Source organism: Buteo buteo, chromosome 11 (assembly GCF_964188355.1).
Source record: "Buteo buteo chromosome 11, bButBut1.hap1.1, whole genome shotgun sequence".
In the NCBI taxonomy this organism is placed as follows: Eukaryota; Metazoa; Chordata; class Aves; order Accipitriformes; family Accipitridae; genus Buteo; species Buteo buteo.
In genome coordinates this window covers 7,364,088-7,391,717 of record NC_134181.1, presented here as the reverse complement: position 1 = coordinate 7,391,717, position 27,630 = coordinate 7,364,088, and the positions used below count along the sequence as shown (strand labels likewise).

Genomic DNA, 27,630 nt, shown 5'->3' with positions numbered 1-27,630 from the left:
TATTTTTTCTGAGCAGCAACCCTGCAGGCTCCAAAGACCCAAATAACCTTTGCAAAACTGTACAAAAGTGATCCAGGAGGAACAGTTTTAAAACAACAGCCTTTCTGATACTTAATAAGTTCATGTCAAAGTTTGGACTCCTGCCTGGGACGAACACAAGATTCTTTCCTGGAGTCACATCAGAGGTTAGGACAGTTACATCAGGTTGCTCTTGGAGCAGAACTTCTATAATGTGTGAGGTTTGGGGGTTTCTTGTTAAATTGAACTGGGTTTACTTGCCAGCTAGTAATGCATTCATAGAAATCTTAATGTTTCACTGTATTGAATTTTTAAATGTCCTTAGTGAATTTCTGTGTGTGACTCCCAAACAATCTTGTAAGCTCTGGGGCTAATGACAGATGAGGTTGCCTTGCATGTGTACTCTTCTGCCTGAGGCCTGTACAGCACAGTGTGAAGTCAGTCTGTGCCACGCATGAAGGACGAGAATGTCTGCTGCGTCCCTCTTATGCTGTGGAGCCCAGCTTTTTAATGCTGCCCTGAAGTTTTCTGGCTTTCCCATCACTCAGGTCAAGTTTTCCTCTTCTGCTTTGATCTATGGTAACAGTCTTGATGTTATTTTTTACCTGTGTTTTACAGTGGTTTGAACTTTATTGATTTGATGGTGCGACAGGGGAATATCGACAACCCTCCTAAGACGCCACTTGTCCCTGGGTTTGAATGCTCTGGAATTGTAGAAGCTCTTGGAGACAGCGTGAAAGGATTTGAGGTAATACTTTCTTTATTTTCAGAACAAGACTAAATAATCACCAGTTCACTGAGTATGTTGTCCCTAATCCCTTCTGGTCTGCCAGTGACAGCAGCCTTCACCACCCTATTGAGATTCGAAAGGGCAATTTTTCCTTGCTGCTTCCCAAGCATGAGAATGACCTCTTGAATTACTTTCTAAAGCCACCACTGTCATCTCCTTCTAATCCTTCCTGAAAAGTCACTTGTGCCATGTGCATATCCTATTGGCTAAATAGGAACTGGAAAGCATGACTGATGTGCTTTAAGAAAGTGCAAGAAATTGAGTTAAGTTTCTTGTCTTGGCCATGTTTGCTATCATTGTTGCTCTGTTTGTCAAAGCCCATGCGCTGCTGATTCTAATTCCAACTTTTGACCTTGAGTTAGAGACCCTCATCTACAACAGGCATTGCTTCTTAAACCATGTGCATTCATGAGATGCAGATAGAATTGGGACCCTGATTCTGGGTATGTGACTTATTCTGATCACTCAGGAAAAGGATCTATTTCACTTAACAGAATAGCGATAAATGACAAATAGTTAATGTATATAATAAAGCTTTCATAACTGGTTGGCATTATGTAGTCTTTGGTATCTCTTATCACATATAAGCAGCATTCTGTCCTACCTCCTATTCCGTTATTGATGTGAAACATATGTGTTCCCTCCAATCTTGCACTTTATTTCCTAAATGTAGAAAAACTTTGAATTAAAATCTGAGTTAATGCACGTCAATCCTATCTTAGTTATTTCCTGAGTCAGTCATGTCATCAAGTAATTGCATTTTCTGAATCCTTACTGTATCTCAACCTTAAGGCAACTGCCTAAAATATTTTTATTTAAAGGTAACATTTTTGCTCTTCTAGAAGAGCTATAAGATTTCTCAGTTGAGTGAAGATAATGGCCAATTTAGTTTCTAGTAGGGTCTCAGTGGTGAGCTCTTCTTAGGACATTTTTCTACCTTCCCTTAGCTGCCCCATCTCTGCCTTGAAACAAGTCATAATCTTCCAATGTTTTTTGTGACAAGCTGAATGATAACTTTGCTGTTCGAAAAACTCTACTGCTTTAGTTGTTCTGCTCTAGTATCTGTGTTTTATAGTTACGCTCCATATTGAAGAATAATCTATGAAAGGAGTGTAGACAGTATCTGCTCTAGATCAGCATTCTCAGTTTAAAAGTTCTTGGTATTTTTAAAGGGCATTATGAGGCCTCAGCATACGGTTCTCGTTTGAATAACTGTGCACCTGACTGAATATACTGGATCTCTTTTAAAGTTATATCTTTGTTCTGTCTATAGAACATGTTTGTGCTCTGGTGTACTCCCTGAAATTGAAACAAGCCGTGGTGTTTTATTTTTTGCATATAATCTGCATAGCCATGGTAGTGTTTGAGTGATCTATCAGAAGGGTCAACACTCAGAATAACTGCTATGCGCAGGTATGAACCCATCAACCGGAGAACATACCATGAAGAAGATAACAAGAATGTTCTGTCAGTTTCATTATGGATTTCTTGCACAGAATAGGAGCATGACAGATGCTTCTTGTCTCCTTGACATATGCTGCTACCTCTGTCCATAGCAATGGCAGGAATGGCAAAGATTGCACCCTATGTCTTCTGACCTTCTTTGCCTTTGTTGCTGTCTTCCAGTTCAAGTCACATTAAAGTCGTGGGCATTTCGTGCTCTGGAAGAAGTGTCTTACTCAGGCCCTTAGTTGTAGGAGTCAATTACATGGAACTTAAGTACTGGGCCTGAAAGTAGCTCATGGTCGCAAGAGCATTCCAGATGCCTTTAGAAGGCCTTGAACAGAATAAACAAGAAGATAGAAAAAGAAAGATCCCAATTAGAAAAACACAGGTGCACATTCCACGATAAAGGGAACTTGGCACAAACAACCTCAATTCAGGGGCTTATCTTGGCCAATTGGACTGAGACAAGTTTCGCATGCTCTAGTTAATATAGCCAATTATGTCCTGTGTTTATGCGTGTGTACAGAGTTAGTATAACCAACTGTATCTTATGTTTATACATGTGGACAGTATCGATATAACCAATCACATTTTATGCTTGTGCGCGTGGACACCAAATGCTTGCGTGCAGCAGCCAATCAAAGCTTCTAAGCAACTTAGAGAACTGTATAAGAATGATCAGCTAGGCTCAATAAACTGGCGACTTGAATCATCATATTGGTGTCCTGTCGTCCGGGCCCCGCATGGAATAACCCTAAACCCTACACTTAGTCTGTACTACCTGAGATACTACACCCAAGATATTGCCAGCATTTATTGTCTTCATTTGCTGTGATTGCATTACTGTATAACAAATGACAGCATTGAATGGCAGTCCATTTTGACAGCAATGTATAAGAACGTATTTTACATCGAAAGAAAGCCTTTTTTATGGAATAATGGTGTAATGCCTATTCCTTCTCCCATTAAAAGAAAAAGCTGATTTCTATGGAGCTCAAATGCACCAGGCCTGATCTCTCTGTAGTTGTGGGGATGATTCTCAGGAGCTAAGGCCAAATCTGACATGATGACTAGGGTCTGTATAGTGTTTGTGTTAAAATATGGTATTTATTGTTACTAAGAAATCCCTTGAGAATCACCAAGAGGGACTTCTCTGCATTCTTTTTCTAATTGCTTATGTTTGTTTGCAAGGATATAGGACATGTTAACATCTTCACTAATCCTATCAGACTTTAGGTTTTAGAAGCTTCTCTGACAGCAAAAGGGAACCACAGACTGGTTACCAGGCAGGCATTGTTAATTTGAATGTGTTTTTCAAAAGGAGGAGGCATTTTGGCGAGATTGGAATGACAGTTCTGTTTCAGCATCCTCATTCTAAAAGACAAACCTTTCAGAACTGTCAGCAGCACCTTAGCTCTTAGCAAACCCACAATATCCCAAAGCCGAAGTGATGACAAGTACTTGGGAGACCAAAATGTGCTTGTGCTATAAATGTTTGCCTGAAGGTAAAAGTGTTGTGCTTTATTCCATTGCTGTGGAATATAGTTGAAATTATCCAGGAACAACCTGTAGTATTTCTAAAGCATTAGTGGGTATTAGTAGAATGTAAGATAGGGAATATCAGTCAGATAAGCAAAGGTATTTTAGAGGGACAGCTGCTGTTAGTTTTAGTTAAAACATGAAGTCCTGAAGTTTGATGCTATTAATGCCTTTATACTGTGGCTCCATTGAAGAGCTCCTTTCATGGTTAAGGATGCTATTTTTGTTGGTGTATTATAGAAAGGCAAAGAGGTCTAGGGCAAGGTAAAAGATGCGTAGAGGCTGCTGGTGACAAGCCATTATCGAGAGTTTGTAAGAGTTGTGCCTTCGAAGGTTTTAATATACACTGGCCAAACATTTGCTTACTGTGGCTCTCCCTAGTAGCCCCTGCAGACCAATTTCTACTTTTACATGAGTGTTGCTTTCCAAGTCTGGTTGTACCCCTGCAGGAGCCTCAGAGCTCCAGTTGCCTTGTTATTTTTCTTGTTTGTCTGTGGGGAGTCACTATCTCCATTTTAAAAACTTGAAGCTGGCAATGAAGGCCATTATACAAACACATGAATTTGATGGGCCTCGACCTCTGAAAGGTTCCTAGGAGCACCCAATTGTATCTAATACTAATAATAAAATAGTTAATAATATTTTTCTCCATAGTGAAGTACCCTTTCACTACTATGTATCTTCCAAACAAATTGAGTAGAGAAACATTGCGTTCAAAGAGAATACTTAATTGCTCCTTTAAATCCTGTCAGATTCACTTTGTAGGCTTAGTAGTGCCTCAGAATCCAGAGGTATGTTTAAGGTGCGGTATTTGAAGTTGCAGGGTCAAATTCTGCTCTGACACATAGCTGTAGAAATTACAATCATGGAAATTTATTGCTAGGATCAGTTATTAAGACATTAAAAATGGAGAGTGGATACAGATGGTGTTACCTTCTAAATGAGTCGTATCCAAACCCTTTCATGTGCTCTCTCTATCAGAGTACAAGACCTCCCCTTCTCAATCCACAGAGAGGAAAAGTAGCTCTGAGTTAGTGTGAAGACTGAGAAAGCAAAGTGAAAATTATCTTGGATGTAGCTTTGTTTATTCCACGCATCTCACCAATATAATTATAATGTTTTTTCCTTTTTTTCTTTTTTCTGTAAGCAAATTTCCTGGTTATTAGTAAGAATGCTGTTTTCATTGTTTACAGCCCCATTTGTTATTTAGGAGCTCTGCTAGCAAAGGATGATCTGTATTAGTGATAATGGAAGACTGTTCTGTCAGAGAAGCAGCGTAGCAAAAAAAGAAGAGGTGGCTTTAACTTTGTTTGGATATTTTTGTTAAATTCAACTTTTTAAATGAATACAATTTAAAAAATGGCAAAAGGCCAAAGCTGAGAAGTGTAACTGCTATCTTGCCAAAGATGTGAGCACCGTTATCTTCACAGTCAGTGACCCACAGCTTGAACAGGATCGTTGCGGGTCTTGCCAGTTGCTCTCTACAGTCTCCACTGCAGCCATATCCTCAACATTGTTTTCTTCCTTGTTTGTAGATTGGAGACAGAGTCATGGCTTTTGTAAACTACAATGCATGGGCTGAAGTAGTATGTACCCCAGTAGAATTTGTCTACAAGATTCCAGATGACATGAGTTTTTCTGAAGCTGCTGCGTTTCCCATGAACTTTGTAACTGCCTACATGATGCTCTTTGAAGTTGCTAACCTAAGAGAAGGCATGTCTGTGCTGGTTCACTCTGCAGGAGGTGGGGTGGTAAGTTGGAACTTTTCTTACTTTCCTGTCACTGGGTAACTGAAGCAGTCTGATGCATCTCGATCTCTGAAATGAGCCAGACCCTGCAGTTTGATTCGATATCAGACTTCCGTACGTGAGGGATTGCAGTGGGGGGAACTGCATCTTGTTTTCCCATCAAAAGGCTGATGTGAATGGTTGGCAGGAGCTTTTGGTGAAATAAAAATGTTCTGACAATAAACTCTACCCAAAAAACCCTAATTGGTTGTCAGAGATCAAGGAGCAAGTGTTGTCCCGAACACTGCATTCCTGAACTTAGGCATCTTGTACTTTTTCTATGTAAAAGAAGGCTGTAACAAAAGGAATAAATAAGTTGACTCCCTGCACAAGGTATTTGTAGGTAACCATAATCCTCCTTGCAGTAAATGGCCCTCTTGGAATACTCCTGCAAATACAGTGTGCGAGTGTGTGTGATGCTTTCTCTGTGAAAGACTTCTGTTTCTCCTTCCCCCTTTGTCTTAGAGGGATTGAAAGCAATGAAAAGCATTATCATGCCAACTCTGAGGAAAATACACAAATGCTGAATTTGAGTCAGTGGTGGCTGTTGCATGTCGTAGTTTGGATCATTAATAAGGAGGTGGTGTGTTGCATAGGCAAAGCCACAGTAGGATGAATTCAGTGGAATACCAGGCCACACAATGAAATGAAAAACTAGCATTTTGTGTTACCAGTTCCTTGAGCTATCTTATAGGAAAATCTCTCTCCTTTGGAAAATATTTACGCTTGTGCAAAAATATTAAGATACTGACAGGGGAGTTTGTTTACTTTTGAAATTATGCAGTCCTTTTCCATAAGACAGGCTTCACAACCTAAGAACATTAGCAGAACTCAGCCTTTCAAATTGGAGTACCTCTTCTGTTTTCCTGTTATGCCTTATTTATGCTAAATTAATATTCTGTTGTCTACTGAGGTCTGGTGGGCAGCCCCAAACACCTTATCCCTAATTCTATGCCCTTAGACCTTCTTTCAGGTTCTCATATAAAAGAAGGCTGTAATCAAAGGAATAAATCCATGAGTTCCCTTTACAAAGTATTTTTAGGTAACGATAATCCTACTTGCAGTAAATGGTCCTCTTGGAATACTTCTGTAAACGAACGGAATTTATAATCGTATTATGCTTTGGCACAGAACAACCTAGAGCGTTATGGCTGATTTTATTGTTCTTTTAATATTAAATCTTTTCATGTGGAATTTAGGACTGTTAAAGCAACATGAGGCCACACATTCAGGGGGACAGCATATTCTACAGGAATTGAAGGCTCAGCGTTAGCTCTAAGGCCATTTGCCCAGCTGACACTATACAGACCCAAGCTAAGTATGCAGAATTAGCAAAACGCCCCAAAGCAATCCCTGCGCATATGAATGTATCTAGAGAAAATGAACTCCTTCTCCTTATTAAGATAAAGTGTACTTGCTAAATTTCTTTCCTTCTTTCTCTCTTCCTCTTTCTAACCTCACTCGCCTCTGTTATTCCTTTCTAAAGTACTGTTAATGCTCTACCAACTCTCACGTAGTCTTCTTCACTAGTGCCCAGCCTCTGTGCTGGGCTGTTCCTGCAGGGAGCTGCTGGCTTCCTCTTAGCGCAGATGCTCAATTTGCTGCTTTTGACTGGTCCTCTGCTGTGGCTGCTTGTGGACCTTCTCTGAGAGAAGCTAAAGGAAGGATGGGTTCTTGTTTGCTGCCAAGAGAGCAAGGAGAAAACAGATCTGCCACCTGCCAAGTAGTTAAATAGAACAGAGTTTCCAAGGGAAAGACCAGAGATGCGGGAAGAGCAGCCAAGTTGGCCCATGACTGACAAAGGTCTGTGTGTGATCCAGGAGGGACTGTACGTAAGAGGGAGACAGGGCTGGGTAGCCTGCAAGACAGGATGCTGATCGCTCTGTCACAGGGGAGAGTGCCTCATGCAGCCTGTTGTTCCTTGTAAGGGAAGAGCATGTATAGCTAGAATTGGAAAGGAGAGACTTCCCATTGCTTGGTAGGTCTTACAGGTAAAATATCACTCTGAACATGCATGGAATTTTTTCTTTTCTGCTAACTAGACATAAAAATTTCAGAGGGGTCTGTGTTATTCTTTAAACTGCTCTAATAATCTGTCTGTTAGTGCTTTGAAAACTTTTAACAGCCTCAGTCAAACAAGTCATTCTCACAAAGTTTTTTGTTAGTAAACCAGAAAACTGGCACTGAAATCGCTATGGGAAGAGGTATTTTTTTGTGCTGTTGCTTTAATAGATAGAAGACCCATTCCCACTTTCAGCAAGTGGGAAACCTGTTCATTTTGTTTCTAAATGTCATAGAAATTCCAGAACACTTTAATGAGACAATAGGCTCCCTGTGGGACTAGAAGTTTGTAATTGTTCCTTTCTCATTATGCAAGATCATTATTTTAGCTGCTTCAGGCAGTTTATGAAAAAGAACTTGTTGCTTCAGAAACGTTTGTGAGGTTCTTTGTTCTGGTTCCCTCTTAGGAGGATCCCGCAGCTTTTTCAATAAATTGAGGCAGGGAAAATTCTCTGGTACCTTTACTTACCTATTGCCTCAGTTTATTTATGTGGCCTTATTTTTATTTATAGATATTTTTGTTAGTGAGGTAGCTTTAGCAATTTTGTTCCCATCTGTGCCTGGGGTATGATTAGTATGTGACAGTATCCTTTAATGTCTGACAGGATGCTTTAGATAAGTCAGTTTACTTATTTCCAGAAGTTCCAGGGGACATCAGAAGATGATGTAGAGAAAAAGGAAATGTACCAAGATAATATCTTGAAAAAAGCCTCACGTGCCTGTCTCCCTGTTACAGAGACTTGAATCCTGTTCCATGTACCAGAGGAGTACCTTCCCTGCCACCCATTCAGCCAAAAGGTCAGGGCATCATGCCATCTTCCCTGTTCACAGTAGGAAACACATCTCATGGTAGGGAAGCACCTTGTCTCTCTGAACCAGGAGGAGAGAGGTGGACACTCACAAACTCTGCTTCTGACACTGTTGGTGTATTGTAGCCCTCTACCTGAAGAGGAGGACCTGCTGCAGTGCTTAGAAAGGGGGGTTTGAAAGGAGAGATTGTATTTGACTTTTTTTTTCTTTTTTTTTTTTGTATGGCTGGCTTGTTGATTTCGATTGTTTGGTAAGGAGGCTGCTTTGGCGGTTGTTTTGGTTTTCCTGTCTCATTTTCCCTCTTGAGGTAGGGGCAGTTAAGAGAGACTGAGACTCTCAGCCTGGACAGCGAAGTAGGCTGGAGAAATTTTAGGGGCCTTCTATGAAGGCATGGTACAGGCTCATAGTTGCATTGCATGATTCAGTCAGACTTCGATGAGAAATTCATACCTCGAAAAGCATTCTGTTGTCATTGCTCAAGCTGCTACTGACCAAGATCTATCAAGGACAACAATTGTCATATGCTCCCTTTCAGGCCTCTGCTTGGCAGGATGCTTAACACTTCTGCTAAACCATTATATTGAGTAGCAGGGCAGTTCAATAATTAACAGAAGATATAATTGTGTAATACAAATAGAGTTTAAATGCTTAAAGCTATGGAAATGTTTAAGTGTCCTTCTGAACTGATCCTAAAATAAGGAGAAAGTCAGCTAACACTGAACTTCAAAAACTTCCTGTTATCCATACACAGAAATTAATGCTCGGAAATATGAGTTTGCAAGAACATATGACTTACTGTAGGACATATATTGGCCTATCTTAACTGTAAAACGCTGTAATTGATGTTTGAAATGACTGTAAGACAATGGTAGAGTAGCTCCCTTCACAAATAGACTCCCACATCTTTTTTTCAAATGAAGCAATGTGGCGACTGAAAAAAATACACTGAGAAAACTGAGCAGAGCATGCACCCTGCTGGGACTGCTCTGCTGTACGAAGCAATTAGTTCTTTAACATGAAAACTGTTTAAGTCGGTGCATTTGGTGCAAGTCACAGTGCCAGCTTGTATGAGATTATGAAGTTGCTCTTAAAATTACTAATGTAAACTTGTAAACTGTATCCTGGATTAGTTGAATTAGTACAAATACAGGACTGTTGTATTAAAAAACCCCAACCAAATAAAAAAAAAGGAGGGGGCAAAAAAACCTTCAACTCTTCTCTTCTAGCTTTAATAAATCCAGTCTCTATAATACCTCTAATCAGGGATTTAGATTTGTGAGAGACAGCCATTGTGCCCATTTGCTTATTCATTTACTCTTTATGTACTTCCTATTCTGAATATTTAGAGCACAAAAGTTTGGTCATTTACCAAGATTGTGTGAACACTTCAATTTCATTACTTAGCCTAGCCCCTCAGACGCAAGGCAGAATTACTAGCCAATTCTTTAGCATTTCAATCTTAGAGATGCTAAAATTAAGCTGCCTTTCATGCGGAAACATCGATTGCTATCCTGAAGCTGGGATCTGACCTTCCCTTTCAGGCTCAGCAGCAGAGGAAGTGCAGAGTAAGTTACAGATGCAGCTCTCATGTTTGAATTTGAAGGGTAAATCTGACTTGGCAACAGATTTAGGTCATCTTGGCAGGATTGGTTACTGCTTGGCAGGAAAACTCTTTTTTTATTGTGTCTCCCCTGCATAAATTGCAAATATTTGAGGATGTGTTCCAAACTGAATCACTGAAGTGGTGATATTTTATCTGACAAAGAACTGGCACTCCTTAGTAAATCTAGTCACCTGCTATCACAGGCAGTATATAGGAACCCTTTCAAGAGAATTATCAAATTTCTTCTTAAAATAATACCTATGTGTTTATCCCTTCAAATTCTCTCTGCACTGTCTTGCTTAGTGAGAAATCTTTCTCAATTTCCAGACTTTATTTGTGGCCAGTTAATGCATCTTTATTCTTCTGCTGGTGTTGTCCATTAATTAAAATTAGGTATTCTTTCCTCTTGGGGCACTTTTTTCACATCTTTTTGGTGGGATGTAGATGTGTTTATGGCTAGAACAAGCTCAGAATCAGATCTCTCCTTGGCCTGCATTTTTCAGGCTGAAAGCAGGTTTGTTCATACCCCTTTTTTTGTAAGGTCAGATGTCTGTTTCCTTGGTTGTCCTACAGACACTAATCCAGGCAGATACATACATGTTTCCTGGGCTCTGAGCTGTTGGCAGCAAGGCAGCAGTAAGCTGGTATGAAAGTGGGAGCCTTTTAAAATAAGTCTTACAGCATCCCTGATCCTTTTAAACATTGTATAGGCAGACTGAATTTAGGTCTGTCTGCACCTAGCAGGTTGGTATCACAGTAAATAGCACTCTTGTGTTTGAGTCAGTCCTTCTTGAACGTGAATAATTAGAATTTACTCCACTCTTCTGATGGTCCTGGCCAGCGTACTGTACAATGGCATTAATACTTCCCACTTTGCTGAAATCTTTACCTGATACCTCCCTGGACTGCACTTGCTATTTTTATATTAGCAGTTCATAGCTGTTCTGCATTTGATTAAGTGCTTTCCTCTTATTTCATCTCCCGCAGCCAAGGAAGGGAATAAATCAGCTCACGCAGAGCTCTGTGTAACCAAGTCTAGGCTGCCTTAAGTACCGAAGCTATCTCACTTAGAGCCAGACAGGGTATCTGGATGCTGAGCTGCCCTGTGCCACTGAGCGCCTCTAAAGCAATGGATGTGCTCCCTCAGCAGCTCCGGAGAGTCCCAATGCCATGCCCGAGTCCATTTCCAGACACTGCCTCAGAGCATAATCTGTTAATCAAACACAAAAGCCTGGCGAGTCATACACAAAAAGCAGTTTCCCTGACCAAAGCAGGCTGCAGTCTCTGAAGGCCTTTCTTTTTGCCTCTCGCAGAGGACATGTCCTTTCCCTGAATCCCCTGCAGAGTCGTGTCACAGACGGGCAGCGCTTAACTCTTCTTGGCTGTTCAACCTTTTCAGGTAGAGCTTGCATCCTCTGGGCAAGGATCTCGGCTGGGGTATGTTGTCGCAGCTCCCTTAAACTGAAGAGGGTATATGCCAGATGGAGAGCCAGCTCTGAGTTTTGGATGTGCCTCAGCCGCACAGTTTTGTGAGGGGGTAGGAAAAAAACGCGCCCTGCTAATTGTTGCAGAAACGAAGAGATTTTGAGGGTAAAAGAGATCATCATTTCATGGTGACTGTTCCCCTCCCTCTACTCCAAAACTTAATTGCGGTGCACTGAGTGTAGCAGATGCTGTCTTACCCTTGTTCAAGAATGACGTTTCAGTTTGTCCACTCTGCAGTGTTCACCTTAGTGTTTGGTTTCCAATTTCCTCTGCCGTAACTGGAAAAATGACACCTTCAGGAGGTGGAGTGTTGTGTATCTGACTTCTCCTAACACCAGAGAAATGCCAGGACATTAGTAGATGTCTTCTCTTGCAGTTTTCTTTCTATGTTTGTGTACCTCATACCACCTTCAGAGCTGGTTATGTGGCATCAAAGCATTCTGGAAATGTGGATTCTTTTCACGTTTGCTTCCAGACAGGTTTCTTGTGCAAGATTGTCTGAATAACTTTTTTAAGATGCCATAGCACCTTCGGGCTGCAAAAACATATCATAGAAATGATAATTTCAACAATGCTATTGGTTCTAATAGATGTAGTTTTGCAGGGTGGTATCTTTTAGATAGTTTGTTCTTTCCTGCTATAAAGCTGGCCTCAGTTTACATAATAGCGAAAAAGATGCTTTCTTGAAAGTATACTGACCTATAACTGCTATAATTCAGTGCACAGCTTGCACATCAGACTGAAATCTGGCCTGTGCCATTTGGTCAGACTCTTTAGGAAATCCACTAACTTACACCCCTTATTTCATCCAGTGTTAGTATTAATAAGCTAATTAGATTAGTAAGTTTTCTTCTATTCATGCTTTCTGTATTGAGTTTTAAATGTTAATGACTTTTTTCACTTTGAAATTGTTTAAATTCACAGAACAGTCTATTTCATTTTTGCTTCTTAAAAAATACACTTTTCTGGTTTTATGTGATTATCTCAGTATGAGAAGTTTCCAGTCCTGCAGGTTCAAAGTTGGGTTTTAAAGCAAAGGAATGTAAAGAAATCTAAATCTTTTTACTGGATCTAAAACTACTGTAAGAATATCCATTTATAATAAAACTCTGTAATAATCATATATGTAGATTAGGTTCAACATACTGGTTTTATAAATTGACAGGATACATTGAAAAGGAATCCATCAAACAGACTTTGAAGCTAAAGAGACGTAAGACTTCTATGCCAAATCCATTATTAGGAGACATGCTTCATTTCCACAGAATGCTTCAACCCAAGTTATTCATTCCTTTGAGGACTCACCATGTGGAGTTCTGCATGATAAGTAGTATATAAAATATATATATTTTAGAGGAGATTAATTCCATTTTAAGAGAATATTTTGTAACCATGTCTATCCCTGCAGTGAAGGAATTGATTTTTTTTTTTTTTTTTTAAAGACTGCTAAGTCCTGTTAAAGGTAAAATTAATTGTCCAAGTGAGAATTATTTTTTGCCACTTATTAATTTTCCTGGCTTCAGGAAGCAAGAATCTAGTCAGTGCTTATATGTAGAAATTTGCATCGTGTATGAAAAATTAGGCATGTGGAGAGTTTTATTTTCATTTTTCAAATCATGCCTACCTAATTAGACACCTTCTTGGAAGGTTTTAGAGTTCATACACTGTTTCTGATAACACGGTGCCTGCTTTCATGTCCATGTGGTCTCCACAGTGAAAGCTGGTAGCAGAGATGATGTGGTTTTGTCTGGGCAGGGAAGAGACAGAAAGCCCTCGTCTCTGTCTACCACAAAGCATTTTTGAGGAGGGGAATGGCTTTGGCGTCCAAAAGACAAGAGAGGGCTCGTGTGCCCCTGTGACGAAGGGGTGCGTCCTGGTGAGAGGTGGGCACGGGCACCTCGCCTCCCCCTCCACAGCCCTGGGAAGAGGATGTTCTTCCTTCCAGCTGCAAAACCCTTTGGGCATACTTCATTTGTCAACTGTGGACATTCTGAACGTCGGGGCCTCACATACTTGCAATTAACATGTATAGCCCTTTAAACACTAGCTACTAATCCAGAGGTAGCTAGATGACTTGAGGGATTAGAAAAGAGACTTAAGAGTGACTTGCGTAGCCACAGTGGTGTTTTGGAGCTTAGTCGAATTCCACAGAAATTAGTGAAATGTTTGAGTTCATAGGTTGAGTTCAATTCTCCTGTTTTGGTGGGAAAAGCCAGAAAAGTCCAATATCAGCCTTTATTCATAGGTTTCTGAGATACAAATACTAAGAATACTTTGCACAAAAATAACTACAAGTCAACTTCAAATTAAGATCTGCAGAAAGCTGTAGAAGAATGTTTCGTGGGATTGCCTCAAAATACTTCAGTGATGTTGTTTGTCCAATTATAAAAAGTACTGGTCATATGAGTCAGTTTTAGGCTTTAAATATCTACAGAAAGCTGGAAAATATTCTGATCTGGGATTTTAGATAAGCTTATCTCTATGGGGGGAGGGAGAGGTGTACTAACAAGTTTGAGACAGGAGGAAAATAGGGTATGCACATCCTGGGGTTTTTGTGCATTTCTCCTATTCATATGACTGTCAGTTTGTTAAATGTTAATCATCTTCTGCAGGATAAAAAAACACGTATTTTCTACTCTAATATTTGACCTTTTAAACATTCAGTGGTTTTGGTTCAGGAGATACTCATTATCCTGCGCTTTCCCAAGTTAGATTGAAAATGCAGAAAACTAATTAGAGAATAGATCAATAATGTCAGAATTTCACTCAACTAGCATACATTATAAAATACTGACTTACCTAAATCACTGTGGGTGATGGTTTTCTAGGAGACACAGAAAGTGAGAAAAGAGGATTGCTAGTGAAAATGACTGAGAAAAGGAGATACAAAATCCAGATTAATTTTTGTCGTGTAATTTTATGTTACAATATTTGTGGAGGCTAAAACCTGGGCTTCAGAATGAGATGGTAAGTAATAAAGAAGTAAAGTATGAGAAGAGTGAAATGTTTTCTGCCCCCCCAAACATTACATCTTGAGATGAGACCCCTCAGGAATGGATTTTCCTATGATTTCTAAGAGATTAGGGATTCCAATCCAGGAAAATGGTGGACGATTCTAAAAAGAAAAGGTCATTTATGTTTGGTATTGGATTACCATGCCATGAATAAGCATTCCTACCTGGGTCCTGCTGTAAGTTTCTCTGAGCTGTTGTTGGACAGGTTATTCAATTTGCTGTGCTATTCTATTTCTCGTCTGTAAAGTAAGAATGAGAATGCATCCCTTCTTCTGCTCTCTTCTCTGTGTCTGTTGGTACCTGTCCAAAGGTACATGTAAACTGTGCCTTGCTGTGTAGCTGTTTACTTTACTAATCCAGTAAGAAACCAATCTGAAACTCCTGGATGCCACCATATATGAATAATAATACTGTCCTCTCTTGTGATGTTCAGCTCAGAGGATTGTCACTGGCAATTACATTCAGCATTATATGTGAGGATGCCAAGACCCCCGAGGGTATGCAGGGTTATCTAATTGTTCTACTGTAAATAAAACCCAAGCACTGATTACTGGTATTTACATACTAATGATCAGGGTTTCTGGTTGGAATGAACAGAAATTTGTTTATCCATGGATGATTTTACTGGTCATGCATACAGTTTACAAATGACAATCTTTTGGCTGTAAATGTAAGTAAGAATCTGCTGAATTCCATCAGACACTATTTTTAGAATGACAGTGCTGTTTCTTGCTTCTGGGCATATCCCTGTAACCGTGCTAGCTCCAGTGGAGTAATGTGGTTACAACAAGAGGCAGGATGTGGCTACCAAAAGTCTGTCTTCCATTTGTTAGTGTGTTAAGAGTAAAACAAAACCCAGGGTTGTAAAAAGATGACCCGTTAGGATCTTTTTTGAAATCTAGATGGCTCAGCATTTACGCAGTACTTCCCTTCTCTCAGCCTCATGAAATTAGAGGTTAAAACTTAGAGAAGTTAAAGCCTTCTGGGGCTCAAAGCTGGAAAGTCGGAGTACAGACATTTGAATGCACAAATTCTCTAACCCCTCAAGTCCTGCCTAAACACTGACATAACATTTCATTGACTCCACTGGGTTCCTGCCCAGACCCAGGAGGGATATACTAGGAGAATGACTTTCTTATACATGCTCTAGGCCATTTTATCCCCTTTGCTGTTGATAAGTTTTGAGGTTGGGGCACTGGCCTAAGCAGACCTGTTAGTGTGACTCAAGGCTATTCCTGCATTTTGAATAATCAGTAATAATTATTCTTATTTATAAGAGGTAAACCAGATTTGCTTTACTACGCAGTATTTGTTATACCGACTTTCTGTCTCCCCCTGAAACCACAAGAAAATGTGATCGCTTAGGAATGGTAGACTACAGTCCTGGGACTGACTGACTAGACCTTCTGTACTAGGACAGCAAAAACCTGAAGCATAAAAGCTGTATCTGAGTGCCAGAGGAGCTAAGTACTTTCACATTTTCTGCCAGAAATTCTGTTCTGGCATCAGGTGCTGCAAGACCTTCCCCGTGAGCAGAGAGGATTTGAATCGCGTGCAGAAGCAGTCAACACTGTTTTGGAGGTAGGAAGTGCAGAGAGGACTGCTGACATTACTCAAGGGACTCTGGAGGAAATGCACGTAGGATGCAAGTAGCAAATGAGAAATATTTCTCTAGCACTCTTTGAGTAATCATTTTTGATGGTCCTTGTAAATTAATGTTGTTTCCCTTAAATTACACTGCCATTGTTAAAAGATCAAGAAGAATTCTTTCCCGATACAATTTTAGATACATTAAATTACTCTTATCCCTGCAGTTGCTTTGTCTTCAGAATATCCTTTTGATTAAGTGTATTTTTTTCCTGTGGCTGAACTGCATTGCACTGGCAAGAGATTAGTTTGGGAAGTCCTTGCACATGTTTGGTCTTGGATTTTGCTGTGTCATGAGTGAATTGGCAGCTGCAAAGTCTGTCAACCAATTTCCATGTCGGTGAACTAACATAATAATGTGTTTGCAGGGTCAAGCTGTTGCTCAGCTCTGTTCAACTATTCCCAATGTTACTGTTTTTGGAACAGCTTCATCTTTCAAACATGAAGCAATCAAAGACTCAGTAACTCACCTGTTTGACAGAAATGCAGACTATGTTCAAGAAGTAAAAAGGTAATCTTTTATTTTCCTGAGTAAGGGTATCTGTCTTCCTCCTATATTCCCGAGTAAGGGTATACTATAAGTATAGTATCTGGCAAAATACTATGAAAGACACTGGATTGATCATATTTGTGGGAAGAGATTATATTTGTGAGTTTGGGAACTGTCGTTTATTCCAGATATTCTATCTGTCTACTACAAGGGACAAGATAGCAAACATCTCCTTATTTCTTTAAGCAACATAAGCTTTGTTAGTCCATGTTCATACTTGGACATCTGTTGCAAGCCAAGTAAACTAAGTGAAAAAGAATAAAGGTCTTAACAGAAGGATGTACTTGGCTATTATCTGCATATGTAGCAGCTCACTGTAATGCACCAAATAAGATATTTTCAGTGGCTCTAAGTTATGCAGGTTTTGGAGTTCTCTGGTGTGTTTCTGTCTGCCTGGGTTTTTATCCTCTGCCAGGGATTGATATCGGAGCACGTAATGTCTGTTTTAATTTCAGATCCTTAGATTTTGTTTGTTTGCATTCAGATTAGAATCATCCTCTTGCCTTTTGAAGTCATCATGTGTGTTTCTATTTACATGCTTTCAAATACTTTGTTTTCCAGTTTGCTGGTTTTAGATATTGATGTTGATACAGGTGGCAAAATGTTAGAATTGATAAGAAAATCTTAGTAAAAAATGTTTTTTTGATTTTTACTAGTCAGATAAGAATAATGTTTTCCCTTCATCTTGTATTTGTCAAAATACTAGATTATGTAGCTGGGCATAAAACAAGAAATTTCTCAAAGGGGCACCCCAAGGTAGTACAGTTGACGGGCTCCCTGTCAAAGTTGTGCGTTCCTCAGTGACATGCAAAGTCTCAGAAGGTCTCTTGGTACGAGGGTTACTAGCCCTCAAAGAGGGCCTTCGGTATATAGCAGACTTTGGTCTGAGCTGTTAGCAATCCAGACTGGTGTTGGAGCAGAAAGCAGGGTGTCTTGCTACTGTTTCTGGAGTGCTCCCCAGGGTTTAAGAGAACATTTGAAATGATCCATCACAAAGGACGTTTTCTATCAAAGGAAAATTTTTCTGTATGGGAAGTTTCACTAAAAAAGATAGGGCTTGTCCAGCAGATGACACACCTGCCATTTTCTTACAGCTCAGAATTGCAGCACATTTCTTCAGCCCTTTGATAGCCTTTCTCTTGGGGAAGTATACATACCTAAGTGTTTTGCTGCCCCTGGAAAATTGCTGTAGTGGGGTGAAGACTGAATTCTGGCAATCTCCACTCTACAAACATTGATTCAGCAAGAAAGAACACTTGAAAACACTAATCCGAGTTCAGCACCAACCTTAATCCTAACACTTGGCAGGGGCAGCAGAGGATCTGGTCTAAGTGGATATGTGATATGGGAGCAGATACAACAGAAATCAGTGCTTAAAAAAAGGAATAAAGCCCCTTTAACTTCTGATAACTTTATGATTGCAGATAACGGCTGCTTCTGCCCTTCATCAGAACAGTTCTTTTTTTGAGACAGTTCTCTGACACCACCCCTGATTCTGTGTAACACGCTGTAACTACTGAAATCAAAAGGAGACCTGGTTAGGAAGGGGTGGAGTTCTGCTCTGTTAAGTCTGTTAAAAACCCTTTTGGTGATCCTGCATTTTCACATACTTTTTCACCTTGCAACAGACCAATGAGGCAGAGAACCACTGGTTACAAAAGATAAAATGTAGATGCAACAAGCTAGTTTGTGCTTCTTTCCTGATATAGAGGTGTGTAGTATTAGCACAATTGATAGTCCTGATTAAAAGTCAGAATTGGCACCCTGTAGAATATGCCAATACTCTGGTTTGTTGCTCAGATCTGTGTATTTTCACTTTGCATTGAAAAAAAGAAAAAAAAAAGTACAGTGGGGATTCTGAGAATGCTGTAAAGACAAATTGTCTTTTGAAAGAGGCAGTGGGGGGAACAGTGTAATTGTTTGGTTTGCTGTACATTAGCTGTATACTATGTTCTGCTTAAAATGTTTGGCTGGCCAGCAGGGAAGACGTCTAGTCTGCATTTGCCTGCTGCACACGGGGTCAGGGGGAGCCCTAAGGGAAGGGGAAGGCTCTTCATTTCTTGAGAGTTTGTGAGCAGGAAAGGGTGGGCACAGGGTTGAGAAAGGATAGTGGTAGGAACCTGCTTTATTGCAGGTGACTGGGGTATTCCAGGGAAGAGCTTTCATCAGGGAGCAGTCAAAAAAACCCCAAACAAACGAAAAAACCCCAACTCAAAACCCCAAACAAATGAACAACAACGACAAAAAACCCCAAAAACCAGCCAAACCCCAAACCAAAAACCCAGAGGCGATACGAATGTGGAAACGTTCCTAGGGGATAAGCAATCAGTTCAACCGTGGAAGCCACCAGAAGCTGTTTGATTGCAAAGTCATTATTCATTTACAGTGAAAGCTCATCCAGTGGCCTGAATATTAACAATTTATTACCCCACATATGGCAGCAGTGCCAAAGAGTAAAGTTGTCCGATTTTGTTGCTGTTTGTAACCAGTGGATGCCTGAGTATCACCTTTGTTTTGTGAGGAAACAGGAAGATGCATTACAAGCCATAAAGCTTTACCTCTTTCCTGACTGCTCATTGCAGTTATACCACTGCAGAAGGCATGGTCATCAGGAGTGATTGATGCTCCTGGGAATTAGATACTATTGACTGCCCCTTAAACCTTTGATAATCTTCAGGTTGCAAGTTTCTTGTAGTGTCTGTACCAGTTACTTGCATAATTGTTTAAGAGTATTAATCAAGAATTTACTACTGCTTGGGCTGTTTACTTGGTTAGGAGGTAGGATATTAGACTTAGATCAAACCAGTGATATGATTTTGCAGGCTGGTGTTTTGCCAGAAAAAAAAGAACTATATCAGGGCATTTGGGTGTATTTTTCTTCTTCTTCAGGTCATATTGACACTGCATTCATAAAGCTATTTATTGGAAAACAGTATAAATACTTTCTGCTTTCTATAATATGGCCTGATTGTATCTTTAGAGCTGGATTTCTAGCTCTTGGTGACTTCTCTTTATGCTTGATTTCACTCTGCTGACGCCTAGTTGATACAAAGTCTGAAACAGAAGACTAAACTTTACAAGGACATAATTTTATCTGAGAAGAGCTAGGATAGGAAGATCTGTTTCCTTACAAATTTAGAAAAGGAATATAAGCTGTGAATAACAAAAATTCACATGACATTCTCTATGACATTCACTGACCCAGAAAAATGTTCTCTGACACTTTCATTCACTCAGAAAGAACTTTATCAACTGTTTTTGGTAATATAATTTTACTGAAAGCCCTCAAGAAGGGGGAACAAGATGGTTTCCCACTCTTCTAAGCCTGAAAGGTGTGGGTTGGCTAGCCCAACAAACTCAAATTCCAGCACTGAATGAGTTTGATGAGGAGAAAGTTTTCATGTAGTCAAAGCCTCAGGCTTAGAGTCCTTTCTAAAGTACCTGGAACGTGTTAGTATTATGTTAACAATCAGCCTGTATCATGCTGGCTGACCAGTCCTATGGATCTTATTTTGAAGTGAGATTTCTTTCTTGCTTTTCAGAATCTCGACAGATGGAGTAGATATTGTTTTGGACTGTCTTTGTGGAGAAAATACTGGGAAAGGCCTCAGTCTTCTCAAACCACTTGGGACTTACATTTTATATGGTGAGTGGAAATAAGCCAGGTACATATTTCAAAACTAAAGCTTTGCAAAGCTTAAAATCTCTTAAAATCACCCATGCTGCTCCTTCTAGAACTGGAGGCCACCATGTTATACTTTCTCAACTTGACTGTTTCCAATCAAGGATTTTAGCGAAGCTGAGCATGGACTAAATTATTGAGAAACAATAGGTAATACAAAGAAACTCTTAAAAAGAAAAAATAAAAAAAAAATCCAAAAGTGAAATGACCATATGTTTCAGATTGTTAAACATTATTGGGTGATACAGGAGAAGTGTAGGAGAAGGCTTGGATCTCATTCTACACACCATAGGAATCACAGTGTGGCCAAGGAAACTGTAATATAGTTCTTGGGGGAGGGAAGCTTGGAGGAAGATTTCAGGAAGAATGCTATTGTTTTTATTTGACATGACTTTGAGGAATTCAAGCCCAGGCTTCTGTTCAAAAATTTCAATTCATGTACATGGACTGCTCCACATACTGAGTAAACATGTCTGTCTTGAAGTTCTGCCATGTTGCCATGTTGTATGTTGAGAGAGCAGGCCAAGCTTCTGTAGGAGGAGAGCTGAAGGGATTGCTAAACTTCTGAAATGAAGAATATATCTGTATTGCAGTGGAAGGTGCAGTGGCATCGTGGATGAGCATACCAGCTTCCTTGGACTTTTGCCTAGCTAGCAGGGTGGCAATAATGAATGGGTTGTCACTTGGATATCTGCTTGGACTGTAGAAGCCAAGCTGGTTGCCTGTTTGTAATGAAGTCCCTGCCAGTGAATTGTCATTACATTTGTTAACAGGTTGTAGTGTATAATGTATGTATGTTCACACATGTAGTGGTCAGATAAATGTGTCCTTACAGATGCAGAGAAAGGACACCTGTGTGGTGATTGCTGCTAAGTAAGTGTGTCGGAGATAAATGGCATTTTACTGCAGAGAAGAAGAGCTATAGAAGAGTTTTGATGTCAAGATGCCTAGTAGCACTGTTCCTGGAAGATTTGATAGATTGTTTTTGTCATCTCAGAATACCTATAAAGTTGTAGGGCTCAGTCACCTTGTCCCTTTGTTATTTATTCCCAAAGTATAAGGATGTCTGCTAGTCCCTTCTAAACGTAGGGGAATTTTTTTTCTTAAATATGAATCATGGAAATTATTTTATATATAATAAATGGTCTGCTTGTCAGCATGTAATAAGTTGTGTGTGAATGTACTCATCTTTTACAGGTTCATCTAACATGGTTACTGGAGAGACAAAAAGCTTCTTCAGTTTTGCAAAATCAGTAAGTGTCCCAGTACTGTGATTCTGCTCTTTCCTCTAACTTCAGTCTTTTCTGTAGCATTTTCATCTTTATCATTCTTACTTGTCTCCACTAAGTTGTTGCTTCTGATATTGCTAAAGAGAACATTTTTTCTGACTGCAGTGTGGTCTGATGTGTTTTCTTATGATACACCAGCTAGACAGGAATCGGATCTGTGTGCAGTGTACATTTAAATTGTTGGCTATCAGACATATATCTCTGATGCAGCTAAGTTTAAAGTTAGACTGCATTATTTCTTTACTTATGGCAGAATATCATATCCATGGGCATAGATAATTGTACCCTGTAGGTTTCTCATATCTGAAAACAGTCAGGACAGTGTGGTGAATTAAAGGAGATCTATCTCTTAAGATGAGGCTTGTGTCCAGTCATTTCCAACTTTTCAGAAGTTAGTTCCACACAGAAATGCATTTTTCGGTTCTCTGTGTTCATTCAAAGTGATATCAAAGAGATGATGTTGCATTTGTTTCCTAATTGATGATGTCAACAAATCCAAAAGTCAAATGTTAAAATTTTTTTCTTCAGCTTACTACAACAAAAATCTGCTCAGAAATCCTAGTGACTGAAAAGGGGACAAATAGATCAAACAGACTGCTAGCGATAAATAAGTTAACCAGGAGTGAAAGCGATGCCTTCAGACAAGAAAAAGAGGGAGAAGCCTTGACTGAAGATCTGTCATATGATCTTTCTGCCCAGAGCTCATTTACAGCTTCCAGCAACAACCCTTTCCCAGGAGAAATTAGCTTCAAAAGTCTCTATGTAGTTGAAAACAAGATAAATCAAAGACTGTAGCAAGAAGTTGTTCTTTGCCTCCTACGTTTTCGTAATGGTTGCAGTGGCACAATCTTTGTTATTGTCATGTGTTTGCGAACTAAAACAAGATAATCTTTACTATGCAGCCTTTTTACTGTTAATATAAACATATCCAGATGTGTATAATTTGTAGGGTAGGTTGGCCCAACAAAATCAATTTTAACTGAAATGTTGCTCAGACAGTACTGGTATTTGACTGAATAAATATGAATAAATAGAATTAATAAAAAAATAGTATGTCAAATTTTGTATAAAAGAATAACTAGTTTCTTTATGTAATTATACTGCAAAATTAATCAAAATTGTATGAAAATTTTAATTAAAAATTTACCCATTCAAATAAAACTTGCTAGCAAGTGGGATCTCGGTCTCAAGGATGCTCTTGGGCTAAATGAAATAAAATAATTTCATTAGATATTACGAGGCTTGCCTAAATATCACAGACATAATGGGTGGATAGTAGATGGAAACTGATAAGCAGTGCATGGTTTTCATGTTTCTGAAAGAAGAGTAATAGTCAAGAGTTGCTTGCGAACGTTTGGGAAGCTTGCATGGCTCTCTTGAGATAACAAAGAAGGATAGCAGAAGTAAGGAGGGAGGTCCAAATTCCTTACTTCTAGACCCATGTCCTAAAGCCAGACCTGTTCGCCATGCTTCTAACACCCTAATCTCATGCAACAGAAGTCTGTGTTTTATTTCCACATGTCAGTCAGCTGTATACATTTTTGCCTCTTCCTTAAATAAAATCCTTACTGCTGCTCTTGGCTGTTGCTTCAGATCTGACAGATGAGTCGTGTATCACACCTGGCCAGACATTTTTATTTCCTGTACATTTCTTGAAAAATGTTTTTCTAATCCTGCTGTTGTTTATTGCTTTCCAGTGGTGGCAGGTTGAGAAAGTAAATCCTATCAAGCTGTATGAGGAAAACAAAGTCATTGCTGGATTTTCCCTGTTGAATCTACTTTTCAAACAGAATCGAGGTGGCCTGATCAAGGGTGTGATGGACAAACTCCTAAATCTCTACAGCAGTAAGAAGATCAAGCCTGTGGTTGATTCATTATGGGCTTTGGAAGAGGTAGGAGCAAAATTTCTTTCCCCATTTTGAAATTTCTGCAATATATGCACTTCTAGATGCAAAATTAGATTTAAATATGTTTTCTAGTTATTAATGTATTCTGCTTTTTAGTTTGTGCACAAGTTGTCTCCAGAGCCCCTGCTGTTCAGAAACCCCATGATCCAGAATTATTCACGCATTTCTCTCATAAATATTTCTGGAGTTTCAAATGCTTTGTGCAAAGTTCTTGAAAATACTAATAATGAATGTGGTTTTTCAATCTTAGAAAATTGTTTCTGTTTCGTAAGTGCATGCAATGTGACTAGCAAATGCAGCGTGAAATGCAGACATTATAATTGAAAACAACTTAAAATCTATTCTGAGGAAAAGATCTAATAAATATAACACTGAAACTGAAGCTTGATTGTGCTAGCACACCTTGGAAGCTTGGAGATTTTCAGGAAGTTACTGAAAATGTATCACAGGTAGTCAAATCAGAAATCACTTTTAATCTAAGTTATATTTGTGGAGTGTGGGGTTTTGGGTTCTTTTTTTCCTTCTAATTGCTCAGCTGTCCTTAAAGACATGTAAAGAAACTAATCTGATCATAGCCTGGGCAATTATAAGCCCCTTGACCAGAGCACGGTTTCTGAGACCTTTATACTTAAGATGCTGATAAATGAACATATGTGTTTTTGGAGGAGTGAACAGACATTAACATATAAAGAAACAGCATGATTATAGTAGTACTGCCAGATTAATATTTGTGTGTTACGTGTTTGTGAAGTGCACTGAGCCTGACACATCACTTAAGGTGCCTGATCTATAAGAGCTCTGCTGAACATGGATTGTGGTTGTATCATTGTACGGTTGCTATTCAGAAGGTGCTGCGACAAAATTCTGTCTGTCTGAACACATTAGCTGGTATGACCATGCATCCACGAGGAAATGGTAACCATCAGACTTAATACATTAATAATATTGTATTTTATTAAGATTTTGGACGCCCTGTGGGCAGGGTTTTGAGCCCAGCACGTTGTTCATTATTCAGGTGGCCTTATAGCACCACCATAGTCATGGACACAGGTAAGATATCTTGGGTTGCACGGTGGGACTCCACAGCCTATGGCAGTTCTTGGAGCAAGATGCATTGCATGTTCACTGGGGCTTGTACGTGCCTGGGCCAGGTTATATGACAAGGCAGGTACTGCCTTAGGCTGTGCTAATGTGGGACCTATCTGTCTTTTTATGCTATCACTACATCTGCGCCAGTGTACCCCAACATGCCACTTTGTGGAGTACAGCAGGTGCAAACGGTCCAGCATGATATGGGCTCCATTTGTTCCTCTCCAGCAAAAAAGAGAGGAATGACAATTTCCCCAGGAATCTCCTCCTGTTTCTCTAAAACGTCTACCTGAGGCCACACTGTTACTGATAGCAACTCACTAATACCTCAGGGTTTTACCAGTCAGTGGCATGGGAGTGGCTAATTTTCACCATCAAACTGCTTAAGGGAAATCAGATGTTGTGATAAAGAGCAGCTGGCTAGGGCAAGACAAAATCCTCTGCTGTTGTCTGAAAGGGAGAGCCCTTTGAAGAACAGTGTAAAGTAGAAATGTGATCAGATTTAGGTTTTTGATGTGGGGCTTTTTACTTAATTATTAAATAAGCTTACAAAGTATTTAAAAAATTTAAGTGGCACAAGTCTCTAGGCATTCTGCAGTTTCTTTGTTTGCATAAATACATACTTTTCATGTATTGGTGAGTAAGAAAAGGATAATTTAAAATAGTAACAATAGCTTAAAAAAAAATCTTGATTGAGGACATAACATGAAAAATTACACATGCTAGGCTGATCTTAATAGTCAACATGATGGGAATTTGTTGGGAGACTTCTGTTTGATAACATTACATCTAACATTTGGCAGTAACATGCACCATCCCTACCGGTAGATTGTGAAATGTGTAAATACATCTGTTGAAAAGCACAGTCTAGAAAACTACAGCTCATTTATCACGCCTGCTCACTTTCCATGAGCTATCTGGTAATTTACAAAGGAAATGTTTGGCTAGTATCTTCAGGGATATAACAGTGCTGGAGGTGTCCTTAATCGATTGCAAAGTATTACTGAAATATTACTCATTCAGGGCATTATCATTTGGGGGATATGTTTTTGTGGGTATAAAAATAACTTAGGGCTGACTCTCAACTTAATATGATACACAGAAAAATGTGTCATAATTGAGCACTAAATGGAACCAGACTGAAGAAGAGTTGGTATGTATTTTTGTTCTGTTTTGGGAGGTTTCTTTTTTTAACTCCCTAGCTCTAACATCTTCCTCCCTTCAGAGTTTGATATTTGATTGCTTTTCATTTCCTATTGAGTAAGCCTCATTTTCTCCAAATGTCCACTTCCATTTGACCATTCTCAGTAGTCTTCATTAGAGACTAAACCAGTATGACTAATTTTTACCATTGACATTTCCTGAGGAAATTTCCTGACCCATAAGAGCATTGAGAATAAATATGTTTAACTAGAGAGTGGCAGAAAGGTGGACTCCCTGCATCCATTTGAAAATGAATGATTGAATAGTTTTCCATGGAAGAATATCACCCTCTCCAGAGGCTCACGGGAGAATCCATTTTTCCTCTGACTAGTAATTCTGCCATAGAGATGAGCTTGAATCCAGTAAGTGACATTCAAAATGAAAACATTTTAAGGAAGAAATCTCAGAGGAGTCTAACCATGGGACACCTTTCCAAATGGTTAAGTACTTGAATGTATCATCACATTCATAAAAGTTTTGATCTATATATGAAAGGCATATCCCCAACATACCTCTTCATCTTGCTTTATTCACTCTTCATCTGTTTCCATGTATTCCTTCTTTGTGCAAATATCAATTCACAAATTAATGCAGATTCTCTAAAGACAACATGGAAGACACCTGGTTTTCTTCCAAAACTGTATTACAGTACAAATACTTATTCAGTCCTGTATCTGTTGCAATAGCCATCCGTGTATCAGAACTGAAAAGCATCTTTGCAATCTTAGGAGGCAATGAATTATATTTACAGTGGTATTTCCCCTTTGCTGCTTAAGTCTGGCTGCTACAGGACCACGTCCTTGCATGATAACCCCAAAATTGAGGGCTTTATGTTCTAGTGCTTGTGAGAACAGCCAGAGAAAGGTTTTGTGTCTGTTTTAATAGGTCTCTGAACTGTCTAAAAAAGATTTCATTGTTCTAAAAGCCTTGTATGGTTCCTTGAACAGCATTTGTTTCTTAATACTTTCTGCAGGAGTACAGCTTGAATTTAGGAGAATGTACTGATTAGAGAATATTGTAATTGCAGTGAGATTTTGCATTTTACAGTGTTTCAAGTGGCAGTAAAACAGGGTTTAGAGAAAGTTATTAGATTCCCATTTGTCTATCACATAGTGTATGTTAAGTGATGTCTAGTTGATTGTTGAATAATATTCAAGATAGGAGTGTTCAGAAATTACTAGACTTAGCTTGATACTATTCCTGTTGAACAATGAAGGTTTGTCTGAGTGTCAATGAGATCATTCTAATTAGGATAGAATCTCTTCTGGTATTCTGATTTCTGTGGTTTAGGGCCTCATCCATAGGCCATGGAAGTCAGTGGAAGGACTGCTGGTTTCACTGGTCTTTGTTTTGGGATGATTGCCCCACCTCTTCAGTACAAGCTGCTTAAACACATTCACCAACTGACTGAAGAGAGAGTAGGACAGAATTTATTCAGGATGGTAACTTAAAAGCGACTCCGTTTTCTTCAGTGCCTCAGATTATTGCTGATACAAGGGAGATCAGGATTGAGACTATTGGCTACTGCTGTGGAGCAAAACTACTTGTATTGCTGTGTTATCTGTTGGTGTTGGCTTGGGAAGGGTAATTTTTATCTCAAATTTACATCCATAAATCCTAGTAAAGTCAAGTCTGTTCTCAAGTAGGCCATTAGAGGCATTTTATGACATTAATGTAAGAAAGATTTAACTAAGAGAGACAGTAAGAAAA

At 39.3% G+C, this 27,630-nt stretch overlaps 1 protein-coding gene across 1 annotated transcript in view; it reads left to right on the top strand.

Moving 5' to 3' along the window:
* Nucleotides 1-27,630, top strand: part of VAT1L (vesicle amine transport 1 like) — a 64,499-nt gene that overhangs the window by 6,246 nt on the left and 30,623 nt on the right. Inside the window, exons 2-7 of the mRNA XM_075039987.1 lie at nucleotides 637-766; nucleotides 5,329-5,544; nucleotides 16,569-16,711; nucleotides 20,293-20,396; nucleotides 21,630-21,685; nucleotides 23,419-23,613. Of these exons, the coding sequence (XP_074896088.1) occupies nucleotides 637-766; nucleotides 5,329-5,544; nucleotides 16,569-16,711; nucleotides 20,293-20,396; nucleotides 21,630-21,685; nucleotides 23,419-23,613 (844 nt within the window). The remainder of the gene's footprint in view (nucleotides 1-636; nucleotides 767-5,328; nucleotides 5,545-16,568; nucleotides 16,712-20,292; nucleotides 20,397-21,629; nucleotides 21,686-23,418; nucleotides 23,614-27,630) is intronic.